The sequence below is a fragment of the Panulirus ornatus genome, chromosome 13 (assembly GCF_036320965.1).
Source record: "Panulirus ornatus isolate Po-2019 chromosome 13, ASM3632096v1, whole genome shotgun sequence".
In the NCBI taxonomy this organism is placed as follows: domain Eukaryota; kingdom Metazoa; phylum Arthropoda; class Malacostraca; order Decapoda; family Palinuridae; genus Panulirus; species Panulirus ornatus.
Genome location: NC_092236.1, coordinates 9,837,018 through 9,861,865, shown reverse-complemented (window position 1 = coordinate 9,861,865; position 24,848 = coordinate 9,837,018). Strand labels below are relative to the sequence as shown.

The 24,848-nt window shown below is 39.6% G+C and overlaps 1 protein-coding gene and 1 long non-coding RNA gene across 6 annotated transcripts in view; one reads left to right on the top strand and one right to left on the bottom strand.

Annotated features, from left to right (window-relative positions):
- The window catches only part of Pxn (Peroxidasin), a 314,522-nt gene that overhangs the window by 262,435 nt on the left and 27,239 nt on the right, over nt 1–24,848 (top strand). For 2 of the 3 annotated variants that reach the window (XM_071668549.1, XM_071668548.1), the window contains exons 21-27: nt 2,279–2,479; nt 4,765–4,881; nt 5,105–5,256; nt 8,220–8,394; nt 12,349–12,586; nt 13,914–14,031; nt 14,274–14,485. In XM_071668549.1, coding sequence (XP_071524650.1) covers nt 2,279–2,479; nt 4,765–4,881; nt 5,105–5,256; nt 8,220–8,394; nt 12,349–12,586; nt 13,914–14,031; nt 14,274–14,485 — 1,213 coding nt within the window. Of the gene's footprint in view, nt 1–2,278; nt 2,480–4,764; nt 4,882–5,104; nt 5,257–8,219; nt 8,395–12,348; nt 12,587–13,913; nt 14,032–14,273; nt 14,486–21,788; nt 22,016–24,848 lie in introns of all 3 variants that reach the window. The other variant, XR_011713564.1, reaches the window with a different exon arrangement.
- The window catches only part of LOC139752721 (uncharacterized), a 50,895-nt gene continuing 34,465 nt past the window's right edge, over nt 8,419–24,848 (bottom strand). For 2 of the 3 annotated variants that reach the window (XR_011713567.1, XR_011713565.1), the window contains exon 4: nt 22,826–24,848. This exon is cut by the window's right edge and continues 2,248 nt beyond it. This is a non-coding gene — a long non-coding RNA (uncharacterized lncRNA). Of the gene's footprint in view, nt 10,205–22,825 lie in introns of those variants that run through there. The other variant, XR_011713566.1, reaches the window with a different exon arrangement.

Here is a 24,848-nt window from a genome sequence, read left to right as displayed (position 1 = left end):
TTTTTTTCAAAAGAAGGAACAGAGAATTGGGCCAGGTGAGGGTATTCCCTCAAAGGCCCAGTCCTCTGTTCTTAACGCTACCTCGCTAATGCGGGAAATGGCGAATAGTTTGAAAGAAAAGAAAGAAGATATATATATATTATTATGAAGTCTGTTGGGGATGAGAGAGCTTGGGAAGTGAGTCAGTTGTTGTTCGCTGATGATACAGCGCTGGTTGCTGATTCATGTGAGAAACTGCAGAAGCTGGTGACTGAGTTTGGTAAAGTGTGTGAAAGAAGAAAGTTAAGAGTAAATGTGAATAAGAGCAAGGTTATTAGGTACAGTAGGGTTGAGGGTCAAGTCAATTGGGAGGTGAGTTTGAATGGAGAAAAACTGGAGGAAGTGAAGTGTTTTAGATATCTGGGAGTGGATCTGGCAGCGGATGGAACCATGGAAGCGGAAGTGGATCATAGGGTGGGGGAGGGGGCGAAAATTCTGGGAGCCTTGAAGAATGTGTGGAAGTCGAGAACATTATCTCGGAAAGCAAAAATGGGTATGTTTGAAGGAATAGTGGTTCCAACAATGTTGTATGGTTGCGAGGCGTGGACTATGGATAGAGTTGTGCGCAGGAGGATGGATGTGCTGGAAATGAGATGTTTGAGGACAATGTGTGGTGTGAGGTGGTTTGATCGAGTAAGTAACGTAAGGGTAAGAGAGATGTGTGGAAATAAAAAGAGCGTGGTTGAGAGAGCAGAAGAGGGTGTTTTGAAATGGTTCGGGCACATGGAGAGAATGAGTGAGGAAAGATTGACCAAGAGAATATATGTGTCGGAGGTGGAGGGAACGAGGAGAAGAGGGAGACCAAATTGGAGGTGGAAAGATGGAGTGAAAAAGATTTTGTGTGATTGGGGCCTGAACATGCAGGAGGGTGAAAGGAGGGCAAGGAATAGAGTGAATTGGAGCGATGTGGTATACCGGGGTTGACGTGCTGTCAGTGGATTGAATCAAGGCATGTGAAGCGTCTGGGGTAAACCATGGAAAGCTGTGTAGGTATGTATATTTGTGTGTGTGGACGTATGTATATACATGTGTATGGGGGGGTTGGGCCATTTCTTTCGTCTGTTTCCTTGCGCTACCTCGCAAACGCGGGAGACAGCGACAAAAAAAAAAAAAATATATATATTATTATTATTATTTTGCTTTGTCGCTGTCTCCCGCATTAGCGAGGTAGCGCAAGGAAACAGACGAAATAATGGCCCAACCCACCCACATACGCATGTATATACATACACGTCCACACATGCAAATATACATACCTATACATCTCAACGTATACATATATATACACACACGGACATATACATATATATTTATTTTATTTATTATACTTTGTCGCTGTCTCCCGCGTTTGCGAGGTAGCGCAAGGAAACAGACGAAAGAAATGGCCCAACCTCCCCCCATACACATGTATATACATACGTCCACACACGCAAATATACATACCTACACAGCTTTCCATGGTTTACCCCAGACGCTTCACATGCCTTGATTCAATCCACTGACAGCACGTCAACCCCGGTATACCACATCGCTCCAATTCACTCTATTCCTTGCCCTCCTTTCACCCTCCTGCATGTTCATGCCCTGATCACACAAAATCTTTTTCACTCCATCTTACCATCACTCCATCTTATACATATATACACATGTAAATAATTCATACTGTCTGCCTTTATTCATTCCCATCGCGACCTTGCCACACATGGAATAACAACCCCCTCCCCCCCTCTTGTGTGCGAGGTAGCGCTAGGAAAAGACAACAAAGGCCACATATATATGTATGTTTTTTCATTCATGATCGCTGTTTCCTGTGTTAGTGTCGCAGCACAAGGAAACAGACGAAGAAAGACACATTCACTCTCAGCATATAGTCCATGCCTTGCAACCATATAATATTGTTGGAAGTACAATTCCTTCATACATACCCATTTTTGCTCTGAGATAACATTCTTTGTTTCGACACATCCTTCATGACTCCCAGAACCTTAGCCTTCTCTTTCGCCTTATGACTCACTTCGGCTTCCATGGTTCCATTCGTTGCCAACTCCACTCCTAGATATCTAAAACACTTCACCTCCTCCAGTTTTTCATTCAGACTTACATGTCCCTCAACAAGAAGATTTTCATTTACCTTTTGCTTGTACAAACATATTCAGTTAACATTATATCATACACAAATGGCATACAAATATCAGTATACAAGTAATGAATAGATTTGTGATTATTTCTTTAAGTACAGGTTTATGGGTCTAGTGCTGTGGAAATGCGGCTCCTTCGCAATTTGTCACACGATCATGGCAGTTTACGAGATGGGATATTGATGTCAACGGGAAAACCACTGATGCCATTCAGTGAGGGTGCTCCTGTGGACTGTCGAAGAGATTTAAGTGAAAGTGGTATAGATTGCTTCTTAGCTGGAGATATCAGAGCAAATGAACAGGTGAGGTTTTCACATTCAAAGTTTACTGGTTGGTGTAAATTATATAAATATTATTATTATTATTATTATTATTATTATTATTATTATTATTATTATTATTACAGAGGTATAAGTTTGTTCAGTATTCCTGGCAAATTATATGGGAGGGTATTGATTGAGAGGGTGAAGGCATGTACAGAGCATCAGATTGGGGAAGAGCAGTGTGGTTTCAGAAGTGGTAGAGGATGTGTGGATCAGGCGTTTGCTTTGAAGAATGTATGTGAGAAATACTTAGAAAAGCAAATGGATTTGTATGTAGCATTTATGGATCTGGAGGAGGCATATGATAGAGTTGATAGAGATGCTCTGTGGAAGGTACTAAGAATATATGGTGTGGGAGGCAAGTTAGAAGCAGTGAAAAGTTTTTATCGAGGATGTAAGGCATGTGTACGTGTAGGAAGAGAGGAAAGTGATTGGTTCTCAGTGAATGTAGGTTTGCAGCAGGGGTGTGTGATGTCTCCATGGTTGTTTAATTTGTTTATGGATGGGGTTGTTAGGGAGGTGAATGCAAGAGTTTTGGAAAGAGGGGCAAGTATGAAGTCTGTTGGGGATGAGAGAGCTTGGTAAGTGAGTCAGTTGTTGTTCGCTGATGATACAGCGCTGGTGGCTGATTCATGTGAGAAACTGCAGAAGCTGGTGACTGAGTTTGGTAAAGTGTGTGAAAGAAGAAAGTTAAGAGTAAATGTGAATAAGAGCAAGGTTGTTAGGTACAGTAGGGTTGAGGGTCAAGTCAGTTGGGAGGTAAGTTTGAATGGAAAAAAACTGGAGGAAATAAAGTGTTTTAGATATCTGGGAGTGGATCTGGCAGCGGATGGAACCATGAAAGCGGAAGTGAATCATAGGGTGGGGGAGGGGGCGGAAATCCTGGGAGCCTTGAAGAATGTGTGGAAGTCGAGAACATTATCTCGGAAAGCAAAAATGGGTATGTTTGAAGGAATAGTGGTTCCAACAATGTTGTATGGTTGCGAGGCGTGGGCTATGGATAGAGTTGTGCGCAGGAGGGTGGATGTGCTGGAAATGAGATGTGTGAGGACAATATGTGGTGTGAGGAGGTTTGATCGAGTAAGTAATGTAAGGGTAAGAGAGATGTGTGGAAATAAAAAGAGCGTGGTTGAGAGAGCAGAAGAGGGTGTTTTGAAATGGTTTGGGCACATGGAGAGAATGAGTGAGGAAAGATTGACCAAGAGGATATATGTGTCGGAGGTGGAGGGAACGAGGAGAAGTGGGAGACCAAATTGGAGGTGGAAAGATGGAGTGAAAAAGATTTTGAGTGATCGGGGCCTGAACATTCAGGAGGGTGAAAGGCGGGCAAGGAATAGAGTGAATTGGATCGATGTGGTATACCGGGGTCGACATGCTGTCAATGGATTTAATCAGGGCATGTGAAGCGTCTGGGGTAAACCATGGAAAGTTCTGTGGGGCCTGGATGTGGAAAGGGATCTGTGGTTTCGGGCATTATTGCACGACAGCTAGAGACTAAGTGTGAACGAATGCGGCCTTTGTTGTCTTTTCCTAGCGCTACCTGGCACACATGAGGGGGGAGGGGGATGTTATTCCATATGTGGCGAGGTGGCGATGGGAATGAATAAAGGCAGACAGTGTGAATTGTGTGCATGTGTATATATGTATGTGTCTGTGTGTGTATATATATATGTGTACATTGAGATGTATGGGGATGTATATTTGCGTGTGGACTTGTATGTATATACATGTGTATGGGGGTGGTTTGGGCCATTTTTTTCGTCTGTTTCCTTGCGCTACCTCGCAAACGTGGGAGACAGCGACAAAGCAAAATAAATAAATAATATATTATTTATTTATTTATTTATTTATTTATCCCTGGGGATAGGGGATTAAGAATACTTCCCACGTATTCCCTGCGTGTCGTAGAAGGCGACTAAAAGGGGAGGGAGCGGGGGGCTGGAAATCCTCCCCTCTCGTTTTTTTTTTTAATTTTCCAAAAGAAGGAACAGAGGGGGCCAGGTGAGGATATTCCAAAAAAGGCCCAGTCCTCTGTTCTTAACGCTACCTCGCCAACGCGGGAAATGGCAAATAGTTTAAAAGAAAGAAAGAATTTATTTATTTATTGTACTTTCATAAAAAATTAGTGTTAATTGTTGTCTTGTACATAATGAAAATGATACTCACTATGTATTAGACATAACTGTCAATATAGTTTTCACTTTGTGAAATATATCTCTGTATTCTTAACTATTCTTTTTTAATGAATTTAAGTTTGCTTACAGTCTGGTCTGACAGCAATGCACACAGTCTGGTTTCGAGAGCACAACAGAATAGCTGAAGCACTGAGGCAAATTAATCCTCACTGGGATGGTGATACAGTTTTTTATGAAGCTAGAAAGGTGTGTAGCATTATTTGCAAATCTTATCTAATACATACTAAAACTCAAGAAAACCTCTGTATTTACTGAGTCAGGTGACTGTTCCAGTACTTACAGGGTTCAGTGACACATTGAGGTTTCTTTGCCAGTCATATTGAATTGTTTCACTTGATATAACTTCTTCTCTGTGGTAAATCTAAAGAATTTACTTAAATTGGATACAGTACCTAGGAATTTTTTCCAGATTGTTGGAGCTGAGATGCAACACATAACATATACACATTGGCTGCCACACATCATAGGGCCACAAGGGATGGAACAGCTTGGAGAATACTCCATGTACAATCCTAAAATTGAGCCTACTATAAGCAATGTCTTTGCTACTGCTGCATACAGGTAATATTCACTGTTAAGATAGTACCTTTAAATAATTGAATTTTCACATCATACTATACTACAGTGTTGATTGTTTTTATGATCTGGAAGTAAGACTTCATGAAGGCTTTTGTGGCTTCCAGTGAATACTGACTGTTATGATTATTCCAGGTATAGTTTTCACGTATGAATATGTATTTTTTTTTTATTATACTTAAATGCCGTCTCCCGTGTCAGTGAGGTAATTCAAGGAAACTGACGAGGAATGGCCCAACCCACCCACATATATATGTATATACATAAATGCCCATACATGCACATATACATACATATACATTTCAGTGTATACATACATATACGTACACAGACATATACATATGTACACAAGTACATAGTCATACTTGCTGCCTTCATCCATTCCTGTCACCACCCTACCACATGAGATAGCATCCCCCCTCCAGTGAGGTAATGCTTACAGCAGTGCTCCAGGAAACAGACAAAGAATGGCCCTTCCACTCATATACACATAAATGCCCATACATGCACATATACATTTCAACATATACACATGTACATACACATACACAGGCATATACATATATACACATGTACATATTCATACTTGCTACCTTCATCAATTCCCGTCACCACCCCGACATACATGAAATAGCACCCCCCCCCTCGACACTCAAAATCTTTTCCACTTCATCCTTTCATCTCCAAATGAGTCTTTTCCTTGTTGTCCCCTCCACTTCTGACACATCTACCCCCCTTGTCAACTTCTCACTCATCCTGTCCATATGTTCAAACTATTTCATTACTAACTTTTCAGCTCTTCTTATTATCACAATGCTCTCTTACTTTATTATTTCTTACTTACACCATTTATTGTTCTCTAGCATTTCATTTCCAAGACATTCACCTTCTGTACTTTCTCGTTTAGAACCCACACCTAGCATTCATACAACAGTGCTGGAAATATTGTATCGTCAAACATGCCCAACTTTGCCGTTATTAACAATGACCTCTCTTTAACACACTCCTCAGTGTCCCATCTCCTACCCTATGGCTCACTTATATGGCTCTATTTGTTGCCATGTGTATTCCAGATATCTAAAACACACTCCAGTTAACCAGTCTTTTTTCCCTGCTAAATCTAAGAACCTTGCATTTATTCTCATTTTTTCCTTTCATACACTCTTCGAAACTCAAGCACGTGTTCCTCACTCAAATCTGCCACCTGGGCTGTATCATCAGCAAACAACAGCTAACTCACTTGCCAGGCTCCCCAACTCCCAAAAGAATACCTGCTCCCCTCTAAGACCCATGCATTTCTCACTAGCTGCCCTTACCATAAACTAATTAAACAGCCATGGTGGCATAATCATAAATAATTAAAACTCATAAACAGCCATGAATAGTGTAAACAGTTATAAACAGCCATGGTGATATCACTCACCCCTGCTGGAGCCCCACCTTCACCTGGAACCACTTACCCATCTCCCAACTCTTCATTGCTTCTTGTAGCTTTCCTCCTGCATTTTATATTTATGCACCTTCAACAGAGCATTTTCGTCACTCCTATTATATGCTTTCTCCAGAATCATAAGTTCCTCATAAAAGTCCCTCAGTTCCTCCAAGTATTTCTTGCACACATTGTTCAAATCAAACACCTGATTCATGGATCTTTTACTGTTCCTGAAGCCACATTGTTTCTCCCCATTTTAAAGGTCAGTTTATGTCGTCACCCTCTCATTAACCACCACTTCCCCCAGTAAGCCCACTGGAATGGGCATGCACCGTAAATGTTCGGCACCTTCATTGAAGTCATTGCATTATGGGTATGAAAGGTCTTGAAAGATCCTAAATTGGGATTTATGATATTTTAGGGATTAGTGATGTCCAGAGTATAGATGAAAAATGTTACTCATTTATGTCTGGAGAGTGTGGTTTCAGATAGGTGTATGAGTGGTGGAGTGGCATTTAAGGTTGAGTTGAGAGGGTAGTTGTTTAGTGCTTCTCAAGTCAATTAGGTATGCATATGTTTTTGTCAGTGATGTGTTTGTTGGGGTTGTGGAATCTGTTAGTATAAGTTGTTGAAGTATGAGACTGGTGTGTCAGCATTTTATTTTTATTTTGGGGATGAATATTAGTTATAGAGTTGTTTGGCTGAGATGGGTCTAGTATTGTTGCAAATAATTAAATGACAGTCATCTTAAGTTGAGATTGGATTGAGAGGATATTTGTTTCATTGTGTAGGTGTAGACTGTTTGCAGTTTTTAAGCAGTGAGTAATTCATCTGAGTGCTCTGTCTTGTGTGGTTTGTAGTTTTCATATATTGGTTTTGAGAGGGTGAGCAACCAGATAGGTGAGGCATAGTTTTGGGATGAGCAGATGAATTGTTTGATGAGGATAATAAGGGATTCTTTTTCTTGTCAACCTTTGGTACAATGTAGTGTTCTGAAGGCATTTAATTTGTATGTGGTTTTTGTATTGATGTTTGTAGTTTTGGGAGTGAGTGTAGTATATGATGCCCAAAGGAGTTGGTGTTTTGTTGAATGGAAGTGATTGTTCATTCAAGGTGACTGAAGGTTGCAGATTTGATTTGTGTCTGTCTGGGGTTAGAGGAGCGTTTGGGGACCTCTGCAGAGATGTAGATATTCCGTTTTGTGTGAGGGATAGTTTCAGTTTTGTATTGTGATGCTGCATGTTTGTAGTGCTACTGTGGTGTCAGGGTTTTGTAATGAGCAACTTCGTACTTCAATTTGCTAGAGGTAATAGGATATCATTTCAAAAGAGATTGAAGAGGGTTGGAGAAAGAACTGTTCCTTTGGGAACTCTGTTGTAGAGCTTAAGGGTTTTAGAGGTGAACTTGTGACTCATGCATGGTAGCTGGCTGTGAAGTTGGCCAACCACTTTTTGTCATTGTTGTTTTGGGTGTGTTTGTGTATTTGTATGTAAATTCCATATTCCATCCTTTGCAGATTTGGCCATTCTTTGATCAATCCAATTCTTCATCGACTAAATGCTACCTTCCAGCCAATTCCTGAAGGTCATTTGCCCTTGCACAAGGCGTTTTTTAGTCCTTGGCGTATTGTGCAAGAAGGAGGAATTGATCCACTTCTCAGGGGTCTTTTTGCAACTCCTGCAAAGCTGAAGGTATTATAACAAATCTTGTGGTTAGAGGTTTTTTTTATGTTAAAACTGCCATATGATTGGATGACATAAATTCAGAAGGCTGCTCATAAGATATTTATTTCATAAAGGTAGTTGAAGATAGTTGTACTTAAAAATAAATCAAGAACTAATTTCTTGTGTATATGCAGTTAGAGGTTAGTTATTCAGTGTAATTGGAACATCAGTTCTGTTGAGTAGCTAGATGACAGCAGATAGCAGAATGGACTGCTTGCCAATGCTTGCTATCCACCCACTGATGTATATTCACATACACGCTGATACATGTACATAAATTTCTCTGTTGTCTTTGGTAGACATGTGGCATATAACATTTTCAAGCACAGTAAGTTTTCCTTTGTAAGGATGAGATGATTGGCTGAAAAGCACTAAAGGCTAAGAAGTGGCACTTAAAGTCCACCAGTTATGGAGACTTTTTCCATGGCCACTTCTTAGAGGGAGTTCCCAAAGAATATGGGTACTAGAGTTATGAGTAGATAGGGATGTGATGATTGGCCGACAAGATTGCTTCTTTGTATTGTTTTTTATATCCAGTAAAAAACAAAAATATGAATGCAGAAATGATTAAATTTTGATTATCATATCAAGCCAAACATTAAAGATTTACACAAAAGGTAGCTGAATAAATTGAGGAACTGAAGATTTCCCAAATGTTGTTAACAGAAGAAAATTATTGTTAAACTTAACATTGCCAAACCATCCCATTCATCAGGGACTGGTAAACCATATATAATTCAAGTATAGAGGCTTTCATTATTTATTATTCAGTTTTGAAACAAAGTGTTCCCCCCCCCAAAAAAAAATATACTGGACTAATACATTAATTTTTTGAAAATTTTTTTTTGAATATTGATATGATGGGTCCTATTGATCATGTTCAATGCAAATTTGGGGCTAAAATTTTTTGGGATGCTAGTTAATTCTGTATTTAATCATTTAGATTATTACATGTTAAATTTTTGAGCGATTGGGGCCTGAACATGCAGGAGGGTTAAAGGCGTGCAAGGAACGGAGTGAGTTGGAATGATGTGGTATACTGGGGTCGACATGCTGTCAAATGGATTGAACCAGGGCATGTGAGGTGTCTGGGGTAAACCATGGAAAGTTTTGTGAGGCCTGGATGTGGAAAGGAAGCTGTGGTTTCGGTGCATTATACATGACAGTTAGAGACTGAGTGTGAACAAATGTGGCCTTTGATGTCTTTTCCTTGCGCTACCTCATGTGTGTGTGGGGGGAGGGGGGTGTCATTTCATGTGTGGCGGGATGGCGACGGGAATGAATAAAGACAGCAAGTGTGAACTGTGTATATGTCTGTGTATGTATATATATGTATATGTTGAAATGTATAGGTATGTATATGTGTGTGTGTGTGGACGTGTATATATATATACATGTGTATGTGGGTGGGTTGGGCCATTGTTTCGTCTGTTTCCTTGCGTTACCTTGCTAACGCGGGAGACAGCGACAAAGTATAGTAAATAAATGAAAATAAAATATTCTATGATTATTTGCTTCATGATCATTGGCTATTTGTCAGCCAGAGGAAGATTTGTGAAATATTTTATTGTTTCAAATATAGAATCCTCTGATTATTTTCTATTCTAGTTTCGAAGAAAACTTTTTTTTTGACCTGGAAAATACCAAGCTATCATTACCAGCATTTCTCACTATTTCTCTTCTTACAATAGATTTGCTTGATATTTCTAGTTTATGGCCTATTCTTCATGATGGATGCATATCTCAGGTTGAAGTATTGTTTAGAGGCCACCAAGTCCTGAAATTGAGCATTTAAAGAATGTATGTGAGAAATATTTTGAGAAACCGATGGTTTTGTTTGTGGCATTTATGGATCTGGAGAAAGCATATTATAGGGTTGATAGAGATGCCTTGTGGAAGTTCTTAAGATTATATGGCATGGGAGGAAAGCTGCTAGAAGCAGTGAGAAGTTTTTTGAAGGGTGAAAGGCATGTGTATGGGTAGGAAAAGAAGAGAGTGAATGGTTCCAAGTGAATGTAGGTCTGCAGCAGGGGTGTTTGATGTCACCATGGTTGTTTAATTTGTTTATGGATGGGCTGGATGGATGAGGTGATGAGGAAGGTAAATGCAAGTCCTTGAGGGGTAAGTATTCAATCTGTAGGGGATGAGAGGGCCTGGAAAGCAAATCAGTTGTTGCTTGCTGACAATACAGCACTGCTGACAAATTGAAGTTGGTGACTGAGTTTGGAAGAGTGTGTGAAAGGAAGTTGAGAGTAAATGTGAATAAGAGCAAGATTGTTAGGTTTAGCATGGTTGAGGGACAGATTAGTTGGAGTGTGAGTTTGGTTAAAGAAATACTGGATGAAGTGAAGTGTTTTAGATGTCTAGGAATGGACACGGCAGTGAATGGAACCATGGAAGTGGAAGTGACACGTAGGATGGAAGATGGTTCTGGGAGTGCTGAAGAATGTATGGAAAGAGTGATATTATATAGGAGGCCAAGAATGGGTATGTTTGAAGGTATAGTAGTCCCAAAAATATTATATGGATGCAAGGATGGGCTGTGAGGAGGAGGTTGGATGTATTGGCATTGAAATATTTAAGGACATTATATGGTGTGAGGTGGTTTGATTGACTAAGTAATGAAAGGGTGAGAGAGAGGTGTGTTAATAAAAGGATGTGGTTGGGATAGCTGAATAGGATGTTCTGAAATGGTTTGGACGTATGGAGAAAATGATTTAGGAATGCTTAACAAAGAGGATATGTGTCAGAAGTGAAAGGAATAAGGAGAATGAAGAGACCAAATTGGAGCTGGAAGGATGAAGTGAAAAAGATTTTGTGATCATCGCCTGAGCATACAGAGTTTAACAGACATAAAGTTAGACACATTGGAAGAAAGAAGGACAATGATGATGTTACTGACTAACTAGAGGGTATAAGATGATACTTGGGAAGAGCATGTTGTTGTTGTTAGAGATTAAACCTTCATACAACTCAGGAGGTGCAGGCCCTATGAGGAAACTTTGTAGTAAGATAATATTTGAGAAATGGAATTGAGCTAGCTCAATAGAGTGAATGGAGAACACAGATTTAACAGATTATATGAAAGAATAGAAAATTTGAGAATTTGAATCTCATAAGTGTAAACTCCCTCTATGTATGCTTAAATTGGTCATCACAAGAACACACACAACACACTCTTTTCTTCCCTAAGCAAGCACATTGAAGGTTATCTTAGTGATAAGATCTTCATTCCTGAACTGAGACTCCATTTATCACAACATAATGAATGGTGGCATATCTAATGAAGTAGCGATACATCACATCAGAAATTAGTTATTAGATTACAAACAGATGGATTTTTCTCTTTGTGATATCACTTCTATCACCGTAGAAACAATTTCTTTGATTGCTATGCTAATGTTGCTAAAGGTGAAGCTAACAAGTCATCGTTATCCCCATTCACATGAGTTAGATCAGTGCAATAGGCATACACCTATAGAGATTATTGTTTTGCAGAACTGCTGTTCCTAACTCACTGTAATCTGATATTTCTTATTCAAGACAAGGAGATTACAATAATTACTGGAGTGCTGAGCTGTAGTGTAACTCTGCCACTTCATCTTTGATTCTAATATCTTATGGAGCTGGGCTCTTAGCATTATTTACATTGGCCATAAAGAACTGTAGGTTCATTTACATATCATAATATAATGCTAGCTGAAAAATGGTCATTTATTGTAATTGTGAAAATTAATTATATTTGTGTGTTTTTTGTCTCCAAAGATACTGGAATGTAAGGCTTTGCCATTAGTTAATATATATATAATTCAGTAGAATGTTTACTAATTACCTGGTTAATCCATAATACACTTTCAGTACATCTTTATCAATTACCTGAAATCAGAATTTAATTATCATGCACGATGTTTTCTTTCACAGATGCCTGGCCAATTTGTAAACACAGAGCTGACGGAGAAATTGTTTCGTGCTGCACAAGAGGTGGCATTAGATCTTGCTTCACTAAATATCCAAAGGGGACGTGATCATGCTCTACCTGGCTATAGTGATTGGCGCAGAGCTTGCAACCTCTCAGTGCCAGAGAACTTTGATGAGCTTAGTTCTCATATATCATCAAATCACATTCGAAATAAGCTTCAACAGTTGTATGGTCACCCAGGTAATAATGTAATATGTTCTAGGAATCACATCCCTCACTTCCTGAGGCCCTATTCTTAAAAAGAAATCCAAATTAATCTATTCTCTCTATCTATGGCATATCATTTCGGTATTTTATTTTCTGTTCACTACTGCTGCAGTGTATTCAGTGAAAACTCTTGATTATTGCTTGTGTTGGTAAGGTTAGTGACTGTTGCATAGAGAGCCAACAATTCAGTGGTTATCAAGATGTGCTCCTCTTGTTGGCATTATGTCTACAAATATACTATCTTTCTTTGTCATACATAACACTTGACAACACTTAACTCGCATTGCTCATTCTTTGTAACTCTAGATTTTCTTGCAATGGGTGCTGTGTGGTAGCCCTGCCTTTTGGCAAAATGGTAGGTACAATAGTTAGTAGTAGTAGTTAGGAACATCAAGCAAGGGCATTAAGTAGAAACATTCAGTGGAAGTAGTTGGTAGGAACATTAGATGGGAACATTAATTAGAAGTAGTAGATTGGAATATTAGGAAGGCACATTAGTAGAAGTAGTTGGTAGGAACGTTAGGAAGGAACCTTTAGAAACACTGCGCTGGAGTTGCCCTCACTCAATGGCCTGTTGAAAGTGAGGTACCAAAGGCCAAGAAGTAGAACTGGAGTTCACCAGTTATGATGACTCTTGTCATGGCCACCCTCTACAGGGAGTTTCTGAAGGGAATGGGTATCAGAGATTTTGATGGGTAGTTGAGTAAAGAGAGCAAGAGTAAGTGAAGTGGAGAAAAGTGGTAGTAAAGATACAAATTTTGAGCCAGATGACATCAAGATTCACATAGTTTGTAACAGGCATGTTAGAATTGCAGTAAGTACAGTCTTTTTTGAAATGGGATAATGGATGTAGGTTACACAAAGATGTGAAGAGAATAAGCGATGGAATCATAAGGAGGTTGGACATTTGATACAAGGTATATGAACCAGTATTTGTAAGATGGTTTTCAACTGAAAATAAGTTTCTAGAAAGACTGCAAATGTTGCTAAAATGATTGAAAAAGAGTCTGGTCTGTTAAGGGAGCAGTGATCTTTGGATGGGTCAGTACTGCTACTGTTAGAGCCCTCCCTTTTCTTTGGCAACATTATCAGACAGAGCACCCAGATTCTTTGTACCCTGTGAATGTATTCAAAGTGTTATATATCACTTTTTATTACAAGAGTACGTTTGAAAAGCCTTGTGCTCTGCACAGTTTTCAGGTAGTTAAGCATTATTGAAAAAAATGACATGTTTTTGTTTAGAAATAAATGAAAACTTAGTTAATAAATTTTAAAATTAATCTGAAGGGCATATTTTTAGGAAATGTGGACCTGTGGGTTGGTGGTTTGCTAGAAGATCCCACTGAGGGTGCTAGAGTAGGACCCACTTTCCTTTGTCTTCTTGTGGATCAGTTTAGACGACTACGTGATGGTGACAGGTAAGTTTTTGCTTAAAGCAGTGATAATTATCAAAACAATATACTATAGGAAAGATTAAGTGTTTAAGGGATTACAAAGCCTGAAATGTTAATGTTGCATCTTTACTTTCACTTGAAAAAAAAATGGTACAGATAATATTTTATGGATGTTTTATCAGTGAAAAAGCTGTTTATATAAAGTTTAAAACAACACTGGAAATATCTGTTTTAATATTTGTCATTCTTACGAATTTTTCTTACAGATTTTGGTATGAGAATCCATCCATATTCAAGAGGGAACAGTTAGCACAGATCAAGCAGGTCACCTTGGGAAGAGTCATGTGCGACAATGGTGATGATATAAAGGATGTGACACCTGATGTGTTTGTGTTACCTCGTGAACAGAAACCAGCATTTGTGCAGTGTTCTGACATTCCTTATGTTGACTTACGATTATGGACTGAGTGCTGTACAGGTATGTGATATTTGAAACTTTTCCATTTGACTCCACTGGTTTAGATGTTGCAAAGGTAAGCAGCACAGACAGTGTCTGTGTGACACCTTAAACTCTTATGTTAACACTTACAAAAGGTAGATCAAGTGCATAGTTAGTTAGTTACTCTGATGACAAAAAAAATAACATTTACAAATAGCTTGAAATGAGTAGAATCAACATATTCTCTTTTTGTCAAAAAAATTCTAAATGGCAAAATATATGGGGCTGGATCATGTACATATTCATCAGTAAATCAACAACAGCTGACTTAAAATCAGTAGCATGCACATCTGTCTCCAAAAGAAAAGGAAATCATACAGTATATACAGGGTTATATTACCTCGTACATAATTATTTGTTTATAGGTAACAGTTCATCAGTATATATACTTAAGCATGATGTTTGATGGTATAGTGGTCCCATCAGTGCTGCAGGGCTACAAGGCATGAGCCTACAGTAAAAATGTAAGGAATAGGGTTAAAAGTGATGGAAATTAAATGTTTCAAGAACTGTATTTGGCATGACAAGAACTGATTGAATAAGTAATGATAGAGTAAGAGGGAGATGTTGTTGTGAGTGGAGTATGTATGAGAGAGCTGAAATGGTTTGGATATATGGAGAGGATGATTAAGAGGAAAAGGTAACTAAGGAAGAGGTGGAAGGATGGAATGAATGATGCTTTGAAGGTTTGGGGTCTGAACATGCAAGAGAGTGTAAGGCATGCTAGGAATAAAGCAAATTGTAGCAATGTGTTATACAGCAGACCATGTGCTGACTCAGGCATGTGAAATGGTCAGAGGAAAGTCTGTGGGGCCTTGTAGTTAGGGGGCTGTGCTTTCAGTGCTTTATACATGTCGGTTAGAGTGTGCATGAGTGAATGATGCCTTTTCTTTGTTCATGGCACTACCTTGCTGATACAGAAAATGATGAGCATGCATGAAAAAATATATCTTTCATACTATTCGCCATTTCCCGCATTAGCGAGTTAGCGTTAAGAACAGAGGACTGGGCTTTTGAGGGAATATCCTCATCTGGCTCCCTTCTCTGTTCCTTCTTTTGGAAAATTAAAGAAAAACGAGAGGGGAGGATTTCCAGCTACCCGCTCCCTCCCCTTTTAGTCACCTTCTACGACACGCATGGAATACGTGGGAAGTATTACAATTTATTCATTACCTGTTTATTTACATATTATTTACACACATGCACAGAACATTATTGACGTGAATAAATAAAAACATAACTTTTCATTCAAAATATAAACACTAGTGCAAGAATTTTCTTTAATGAAATTGACTTAAATAATCTAGTTGTTACATAAATCTGGCTTTCCTCCTTGATGACATAATTTTGACTATTTAGGGGTGACTGTGATGTGTGATATTTTTTTCCAGCTGTTTTTTAAGTTGCTAGTGACATCAGTGGAGAAGACAGGATCATACTTCAGCTTGAAATATAAAATATTGCCACCAAATCTTTGCCAGTGGTCTGACATGTTGCAGCCTAAGGATTAATGAATTCCACGACCTCACATCTTTGACTTGCACAAATCTAGCTTATCAAAATCATTCTACATAAAAGTACTATCAACACCTATCACCTAACATTCATAATTCATTCTTCTCATATTCCTTTCATCCATACAAACCTGCATCTTTTGTCAAAATCTTTATTAGGCATGCTACTCTCCCCAGGGCCATACAGAACTGGGCTCCCAAGCCTCAACTCTGCAGTATGATAAAAGGCAGGGACACCCAGTTCCCTGAGTTAGGCTTTCCACCTTGATACCCTATGAATAATTCAAAAGTGTTATATTATCTGTTGGAAAATAATAGTAAAACTGCCTGCAATTATATGGACAGGAAAATGTTTAGAAAACTGTATTTTTGCATTAACTGATTCAAATTAGACTACACACTTCCAGTTTGGTTATCATACTTAGATGGATGGCAACAGAGTTTCTTACATGAAATAAGTTACAGGGAGAGGATAATAACTATGGATTTACCCACATTGGAAAAGAGAAAGGGAGATTCAACTTAACCAACAAAACTAAATCAACTTGATTGATTGATGAAGGTGTAGGATAGGGGAGAAAGAATACTTCCCACGCATTCCTCACGTGTTGCAGAAGGCGACTAAAGGGGATGGGAGCGGGAGGCTAGAAACCCTCCCCTCCTTGTATTTTAACTTTCTAAAAGGGGAAACAGAAGGAGTCAAGCGGGGAGTGCTCATCCTCCTTGAAGGCTCAGACTGGGGTGTCTAAATGTGTGTGGATGTAAACAAGATGAGAAAAAAGGAGAGATAGGTAGTATGTTTGTGGAAAGAAACCTGGATGTTTTGGCTCTGAGTGAAACAAAGCTCAAGGGTAAAGGGGAAGAGTGGTTTGGGAATGTCTTGGGAGTAAAGTCAGGGGTTAGTGAGAGGACAAGAGCAAGGGAAGGAGTAGAACTACTCCTGAAACAGGAGTGATGGGAGTATGTGATAGAGTGTATGAAAGTAAACTCTAGATTGATATGGGTAAAACTGAAAGTTGATGGAGAGAGATGGGTGATTATTGGTGCATATGCACCTGGGCATGAGAAGAAAGATCATGAGAGGCAAGTGTTTCGGGAGCAGATGAATCAGTGTCAGTGGTTTTGATGCACGAGACCAGGTTATAGTGATCGGTGATTTGAATGCAAAGGTGAGTAATGTGGCAGTTAAGGGAGTAATTGGTATACATGGGGAGTTCAGTGTTGTAAATGGAAATGGTGAAGAGCTTGAAGATTTATGTGCTGAAAAAGGGCTGGTGATTGGGAATACCTGGTTTTAAAAGAGAGATATGCATAAGTATATGTATGTAAGTAGGAGAGATGGCCAGAGAGCGTTATTGGATTACGTGTTAATTGATAGGCACGTGAGAGAGAGACTTTTGGATGCTAATGTGCTGAGAGGTGCAACTGGAGGGATGTCTGATCATCATCTTGTGAGGCGAAGGTGAAGATTTGTAGAGGTTTTCAGAAAAGAAGAGAGAATGTTGGGGTGAAGAGAGTGGTGAGAGTAAGTGAGCTTGGGAAGGAGACTTGTGTGAGGAAGTACCAGGAGAGACTGAGTACAGAATGGAAAAAGGTGAGAACAAAGGAGGTAAGGGGAGTGGGGGAGGAATGGGATGTATTTAGGGAAGCAGTGATGGCTTGCGCAAAAGATGCTTGTGGCATGAGAAGCGTGGGAGGTGGGCAGATTAGAAAGGATAGTGAGTGGTGGGATGAAGAAGTAAGATTATTAGTGAAAGAGAAAAGAGAGGCATTTGGACGATTTTTGCAGGGAAAAAATGCAAATGCATGGGAGATGTATAAAAGAAAGAGGCAGGAGGTCAAGAGAAAGGTGCAAGAGGTGAAAAAGAGGGCAAATGAGAGATGGGGTGAGAGAGTATCTTTAAATTTATGGAGAATAAAAGATGTTTTGGAAGGAGGTAAATAAAGTGCATAAGACAAGGGAACAAATGGGAACTTCAGTGAAGGGGGCTAATGGGGAGGTGATAACAAGTAGTGGTGATGTGAGAAGGAGATGGAGTGAGTATTTTGAAGGTTTGTTGAATGTGTTTGATGATAGAGTGGCAGATATAGGATGTTTTGGTCGAGGTGGTGTGCAAAGTGAGAGGGTTAGGGAAAATGATTTGGTAAACAGAGAAGAGGTAGTAAAAGCATTGCGGAAGATGAAAGCCGGCAAGGCAGCGGGGTTGGATGGTATTGCAGTGGAATTTATTAAAAAAAGGGGGTGACTGTATTGTTGACTGGTTGGTAAGGTTATTTAATGTATATATGATCCATGGTGAGGTGCCTGAGGATTGGCGGAATGCTTGCATAGTGCCATTGTACAAAGGCAAAGGGGATAAGAGCGAGTGCTCAAATTAGAGAGGTATAAGTTTGTTGAGTATTCCTGGAAAATTATATGGGAGGGTATTGATTGAGAGGCATGTGCAGAGCATCAGATTGGGGAAGAGCAGTGTGATTTCAGAAGTGGTAGAGGATATGTGGATCAGGTGTTTGCCTTGAAGAATGTATGTGAGAAATACTTAGAAAAGCAAATGGATTTGTATGTAGCATTTATGGATCTGGAGAAGGCATATGATAAGAGTTGATAGAGATGCTCTGTGGAAGGTATTAAGAATATATGGTGTGGGAGGCAAGTTGTTAGAAGCAGTGAAAAGTTTTATCGAGGATGTAAGGCATGTGTACGTGTAGGAAGAGAGGAAAGTGATTGGTTCTCAGTGAATGTAGGTTTGCGGTAGGGGTGTGTGATGTCTCCTTGGTTGTTTAATTTGTTTATGGATGGGGTTGTTAGGGAGATGAATGCAAGAGTTTTGGAAAGAGGGGCAAGTATGCAATCTGTTGTAGATGAGAGAGCTTGGGAAGTGAGTCAGTTGTTGTTCGCTGATGATACAGCGCTGGTGGCTGATTCATGTGAGAAACTGCAGAAGCTGGTGACTGAGTTTGGTAAAGTGTGTGAAAGAAGAAAGTTGAGAGCAAATGTGAATAAGAGCAAGGTAATTAGGTACAGTAGGGTTGAGGGTCAAGTCAGTTGGGAGGTAAGTTTGAATGGAGAAAAACTGGAGGAAGTGAAGTGTTTTAGATATCTGGGAGTGGATTTGGCAGCGGATGGAACCATGGAAGCAGAAGTAAATCATAGGGTGGGGGAGGGGACAAAAATTCTGGGAGCCTTGAAGAATGTGTGGAAGTTGAGAACATTATCTCGGAAAGCAAAAATGGGTATGTTTGAAGGAATAGTGGTTCCAACAATGTTGTATGGTTGCGAGGCGTGGGCTATAGATAGAGTTGTGCGCAGGAGGGTGGATGTGCTGGAAATGAGATGTTTGAGGACAATATGTGGTTTGAGGTGGTTTGATCGAGTAAGTAATAATAGGGTAAGAGAGATGTGTGGTAATAAAAAGAGTGTGGTTGAGAGAGCAGAAGAGGGTGTTTTGAAATGGTTTAGTCACATGGAGAGAATGAGTGAGGAAAGATTGACCAAGAGGATATATGTGTCGGAGGTGGAGGGAACGAGGAGAAGTGGGAGACCAAATTGGAGGTGGAAAGATGGAGTGAAAAAGATTTTGAGTGATCGGGGCCTGAACATGCAGGAGGGTGAAAGGCGGGCAAGGAATAGAATGAATTGGAACGATGTGGCATACCGGGGTCGACGTGCTGTCAATGGATTGAACCAGGGCATGTGAAGCGTCTGGGGTAAACCATGGAAAGTTCTGTGGGGCCTAGATGTGGAAAGGGAGCTGTGGTTTCAGTGCATTATTACATGACAGCTAGAGACTGAGTGTGAACGAATGTGGCCTTTGCTGTCTTTTCCTAGCACTACCTCGCACACATTAGGGGGAAGGGGTTGCTATTCCATGTGTGGCGAGGTGGCGATGGGAATGAATAAAGGCAGACAGTATGAATTATGTACATGTGTATATGTCTGTGTGTATATATATGTATGTATACATTGAGATGTATAGGTATGTATATTTGCATGTGTGGACATGTATGTATATACATGTGTATGTGGGTGGGTTGGGCCATTATTTCATCTGTTTCCTTGTGCTACCTCGCTAACATGGGAGACGGCGACAAAGCAAAATAATAATTAATTTGTTTTAAAAATGAAGTGTTTGAGGACAGTATGTGGTGTGAGGTGCTTTGATCAAGTAAGCAGTGAGAGGGAAAGAGAGATGTGTGGTTATAGAAAGAGTGTGGTTTAGAGAGCTGAAGAGGGTGTGCTGAAATGGTTTGGACATATGTAGAGAATGAGCATGGAAAGGTTGACAAAGAGATTATATGTGTCAGAAACAGAGGGGCAAGGAGAATAGGGAGATCAAGTTGGAAAAGGAAGGATGGAGTGAAAAAGATTTTGAGCAATAGGAGCTTTAACGTGCAGTAACGGGATAGAGTGAATTAGAAAAACATGGTATATTGGGGTCGATGTTGACTGAACTAGGGTATGGAAAGTGTTCGGGGTGGTGAATAGGAGTTCTGGTTTTGGTACATAACACATGACAGCTAGAGAATAGATGTGAACAGATGCGGCCTTTCTTCGTCTGTTCCTGGCGCAACCTAACTAATGCAGGAAACGGCGATCAAGTATGAAAAAAAGTTAATGGTACCACGAGGTGGGACATAAACTAAACAAAAACAGGTTAGAAAAGATATAAAGAAACAACTCTGTAGGAAGAGAGTAGTGAATGAATGGAACAAGCTGAAGTGAGGGAACAATGCAAAAAGTATTAAAGAATTTAATAGCTTCTATGATAGTGAAGAAAGGTTAAGAGTGTACTGGTCCCTACATTATTGAATTATTTGTTTATGTATATCTCTGACACCTGTTCCAATTGAAACTCCCTCAAAGGGATGACCAGAGCAACAGAGTCTCCATAACTAGATTACTCCAGTGTCGCTTCTTAGCCTTTACTGTCTCCCCCTTAACAGGGCACTGGCAGAGGGCAAGTTTAGCAGTGTTTGCAGAGGCTCATACCTAATGTTCATAAAGACTCCTTCTATCTAATCCTCCTACCCACTACTTCTTTCTAATGTTCCTACCTAATACTCCTGCCTAAATGTTCTTACTTCTATCTACTGCTCCTACCATTTTGCCAAAAGGCAGGGGTAGCTCGTAATGCTCGCCATATGAAAATCTAGAGTTACAAAGAATGAATTGCGCAAGTTCAGTGTTGTCAAGTGTTACATATAACAAGGAGAGATTGTATGTTTGAGGACAGAATGCCAGTCGTCCGCATGTTAGTGAGGCAGAAAGAAAAAACAGCTACCTGGGTCAGAGGAGTGCAACCTGACAACCACTAAAGTGCTGGCTCACTAACCAGATGTCACTAACCCTCCTGATACCCTGGTAGGCAGTACTGGAAATATACCTTCCTGGTCGTTGGCTGCCTACCAACTTCTGCGTATACCTATAATCATATACACAAAAAAAAAAAAAAAAAAAAGAGAAAAAAAAATATGGACACATATATTACGCAAGTGATCAGATTGAAGTATTCAGAAAGTAGAGTTGTTGAAGTGGAGGGGGCTATTTGGAGAAACTGAATGCTTGGTTTTAAAGTGTATTCCTGTTAAAGCTTTAGTTTTGGTGTAGTCCCATGTTTAGAACCCCCATTCCCCATCCTGAACAGATAAATAGTTACCCATCCATCTAATTTTCAGTATTTTTTTAATTGGGGCTTTTTTACTGTTTTATATATTCCACTGTCCTGCATTCCATAATACCAGGGTTTTAATGCATTCTCTGTTTTCAGCTGCTGACCACAATGATGACCCAAATCCAACTGCCCTGTGTTCCCATGATAGCACAAACCTTGCCTTGTAGCTGTATGACCCATGCATTGAGACCCAGAGACCTTTCCCCATGGCCAGGAGGCTCATGCTACATGTCCTAGGCTAGCGAGTCTTTTAGCTGTGAAATATCTGTCATGGCTGTCTATCTGCTTGCCTCCAGGCCACATGACATGCTACAGTATTTCAGGTATGCAAAATGTAGTCACTGGGCCTGACTGCAGCTTTTGAAGCATTCTAAATGCTTGCAGCATTGTACCTGTATGTCTTGTGGCTGCTTTTTACTGAGAAAGATGTCTCTAAGGTGTGATGCCATGTAGCATGCACACCTCAAGTGTAGCCTGGTTGCAGTTCCGGGTATTTCATGCATCCCAGACTTGTCAGTTCACCTGGTCAATCTAATATGTGCCTGAATGCCTTATATCTCAAAACTGACTCCCTCAAGGCTATGCCCTTTGAGCATGCTTGCCTCAAAGGCTACACATTCTTGAACAAGAAGCAAGCTTGTGCCAGGTTAACTGGAGGTACAGAAGCCAAGACTGTTCAGTGGCAAGGCAGACATGCCAACAGTGCATAGCCTGACTTTTGTACCATAAACCACTCATACTGACAGACTGCATGTTTTTTGATCATTCACTCTGGCCTTGTTTGTCTCAGCTACACTTCCAAGTTTCCCTACCTTGTGGTCATACATCTTCTGCTTAGATGCTCTATGATTGTGCCTCATACAACATTTGCCTGTCACAAAGCTGTTAACTCAGGCTGTTTGCATAGCAGCAACATGCTCTTGGGGAACAGAATGTATGACAGAGGCTGATAGGTTTGTGCTGAATTATTATGCACATGGTGTGTAGAACACTGTCATTAGTGGTTTTAATTCGGTTATGTCTGTCATACTAAAGCATTCGCTGTGTCGTCTTCATTTTGGTTATCAAGTTTGCAAACTCCTGACCTGCCTGCTTGCTTTATGGCATCATATTCTGATTCAGTATGCCTCATAACTGCAGTCTTAGACCTTAATTTCTCAAGGGCACATACCCTAAAACTGCCCTAGTTTTATCCCATCCTGGCCCCCAAATTCAGGAGCATGTGACTACTAGTTCTCTGGTGCATGGTTACACCTCTTAATGTGCAACAGATTGCACTACATGCTTCACAGTTGTGGTAGCCATAATGTAGAACATCGAGTCCCAGAATATTCATAATCGTGCAGTACTTCACCTTTGTACAGAGGAGGAAGATAAATATTGTACTATAAAGTATTTTATGGTAGATTATCTGGTTTATGTTCCTTTATCCTTTTTTTAAAGAATTTCCTGCCAAATTGAAACAAAACAGGCATCATTAGGAGCACTGCTTCCAATATGAATTCAAGCTTATGAGTTTAGCCAAAAAAATTCACTTAGCATTTATCGCAGATCAGGATAACTATTGAAAGTATACATACAGGTGTATCTAAAAAAAAAAAAAAAAAATGTTTCATTATCTGCCTATTAAAATTCCCTACCAAATTGAAACAAAACAGGAGTCATTAGAAGCTCTGCTTCCTATTTGAATTTAAGCTGATGAGTATGACCAATAAAAATTTTGCACATAGCAATTATCACAGAATAACTCTTGAAAGTATACATACAGGTGGATATCGGAAAAATGAACTGCATGATGCTCATGCCAGTAAGAATTGGAATAGTCATGGTGAACAGGATGGGTTATGGTGGAAGGTAGGAGGTTAATTTGCCATTGGGTCCTCTTGGCAGATCCTTCATTTTTCAAGAAACTTGTGGGTGCAAAAACTTTTTGAGATAGATTATTTAGGTATTGTTGGATGCTTCTATTTAGTACTGAGAGTTTATTTCAGCACAAATCATATTTCACTTTCCTCTGACAGTAATGCTAGTTTATTTTACATGCATCTTTTTATCAGGTTCTTAGGATAGCATTGTACACTGGTGCAGGGCTTGATTTAGTTAAAAAGAAATGCTATGCCCTGTAGAACAAAGAATCAGGACCTTATACGAGTCAGGAAGGTTTGATGCTTATTTCTTGTGTAAAGAGGGTCTTAATATTCATGTATGCACAAACTTGTATTTGTGTGTATGAAGTTGTTTTGGTATTGTTAGCATGATGTGTAGCCAGAGGTTACCCATTCACAACATAAATGAAGCCCATATTTGTACATAATCTTTTTGAAGATCCACTTTTAAATGTAAAATATATGGAAAAAGATTTAAGCAATGAACAAGACTTAAAAGTTATGTACTTTGATCTTTTTATCATATATAGCCATAGGACTTCTTATCCAGGGATTCCTCAAAATTATGTACTTTGATCTTTTCAATATTATATAACCATAGGCGATGGGAATAAATAAAGGCAGACTATGAATTATGTACATGTGTATATATGTATATGTCTGTGTGTGTATATACATGTATACATTGAGATGTATAGGTATGTATATTTGCTTGTGTGGACGTGTATGTATATACATGTGTATGTGGGTGGGTTGGGCCATTCTTTCGTCTGTTTCCTTGCGCTACCTTGCTAACGCGGGAGACAGCGACAAAGCAAAATAAATAAATAAATAAAACCATAGGACCTCTTATCGAGGGATTCCTGCAGCTTCAAGAGTGTACTACAAACAGTAATAGGGAAAGGACGATGAACTTTAAAGTGAGAAGTCGCTTGAGAAGATTGTACTCCAAAGATATAACTATGCAAAAAGTGAATTTTCTCAGGCAGTGTAACCACAAGCAGGTGGAGTCCAGTAATACTGTACTTTGACCTTGCAGGTCACTGTATTTTACTTTCTTAATAAAGTAACAGACTTTTATCATCTATGAATAACAGATCAACTGTTAGTGATAGTGTTTCCTGTACTGTAAGACCCTTTTGAGAGTTTCATGTACAGCAAACATGGAAAAATCAACATTAATTTGTTATTTATATTTATTTATTAATTTTGCTTTGTCACTGTCTCCCGCGTTTGTGAGGTAGCGCAAGGAAACAGACGAAAGAAATGG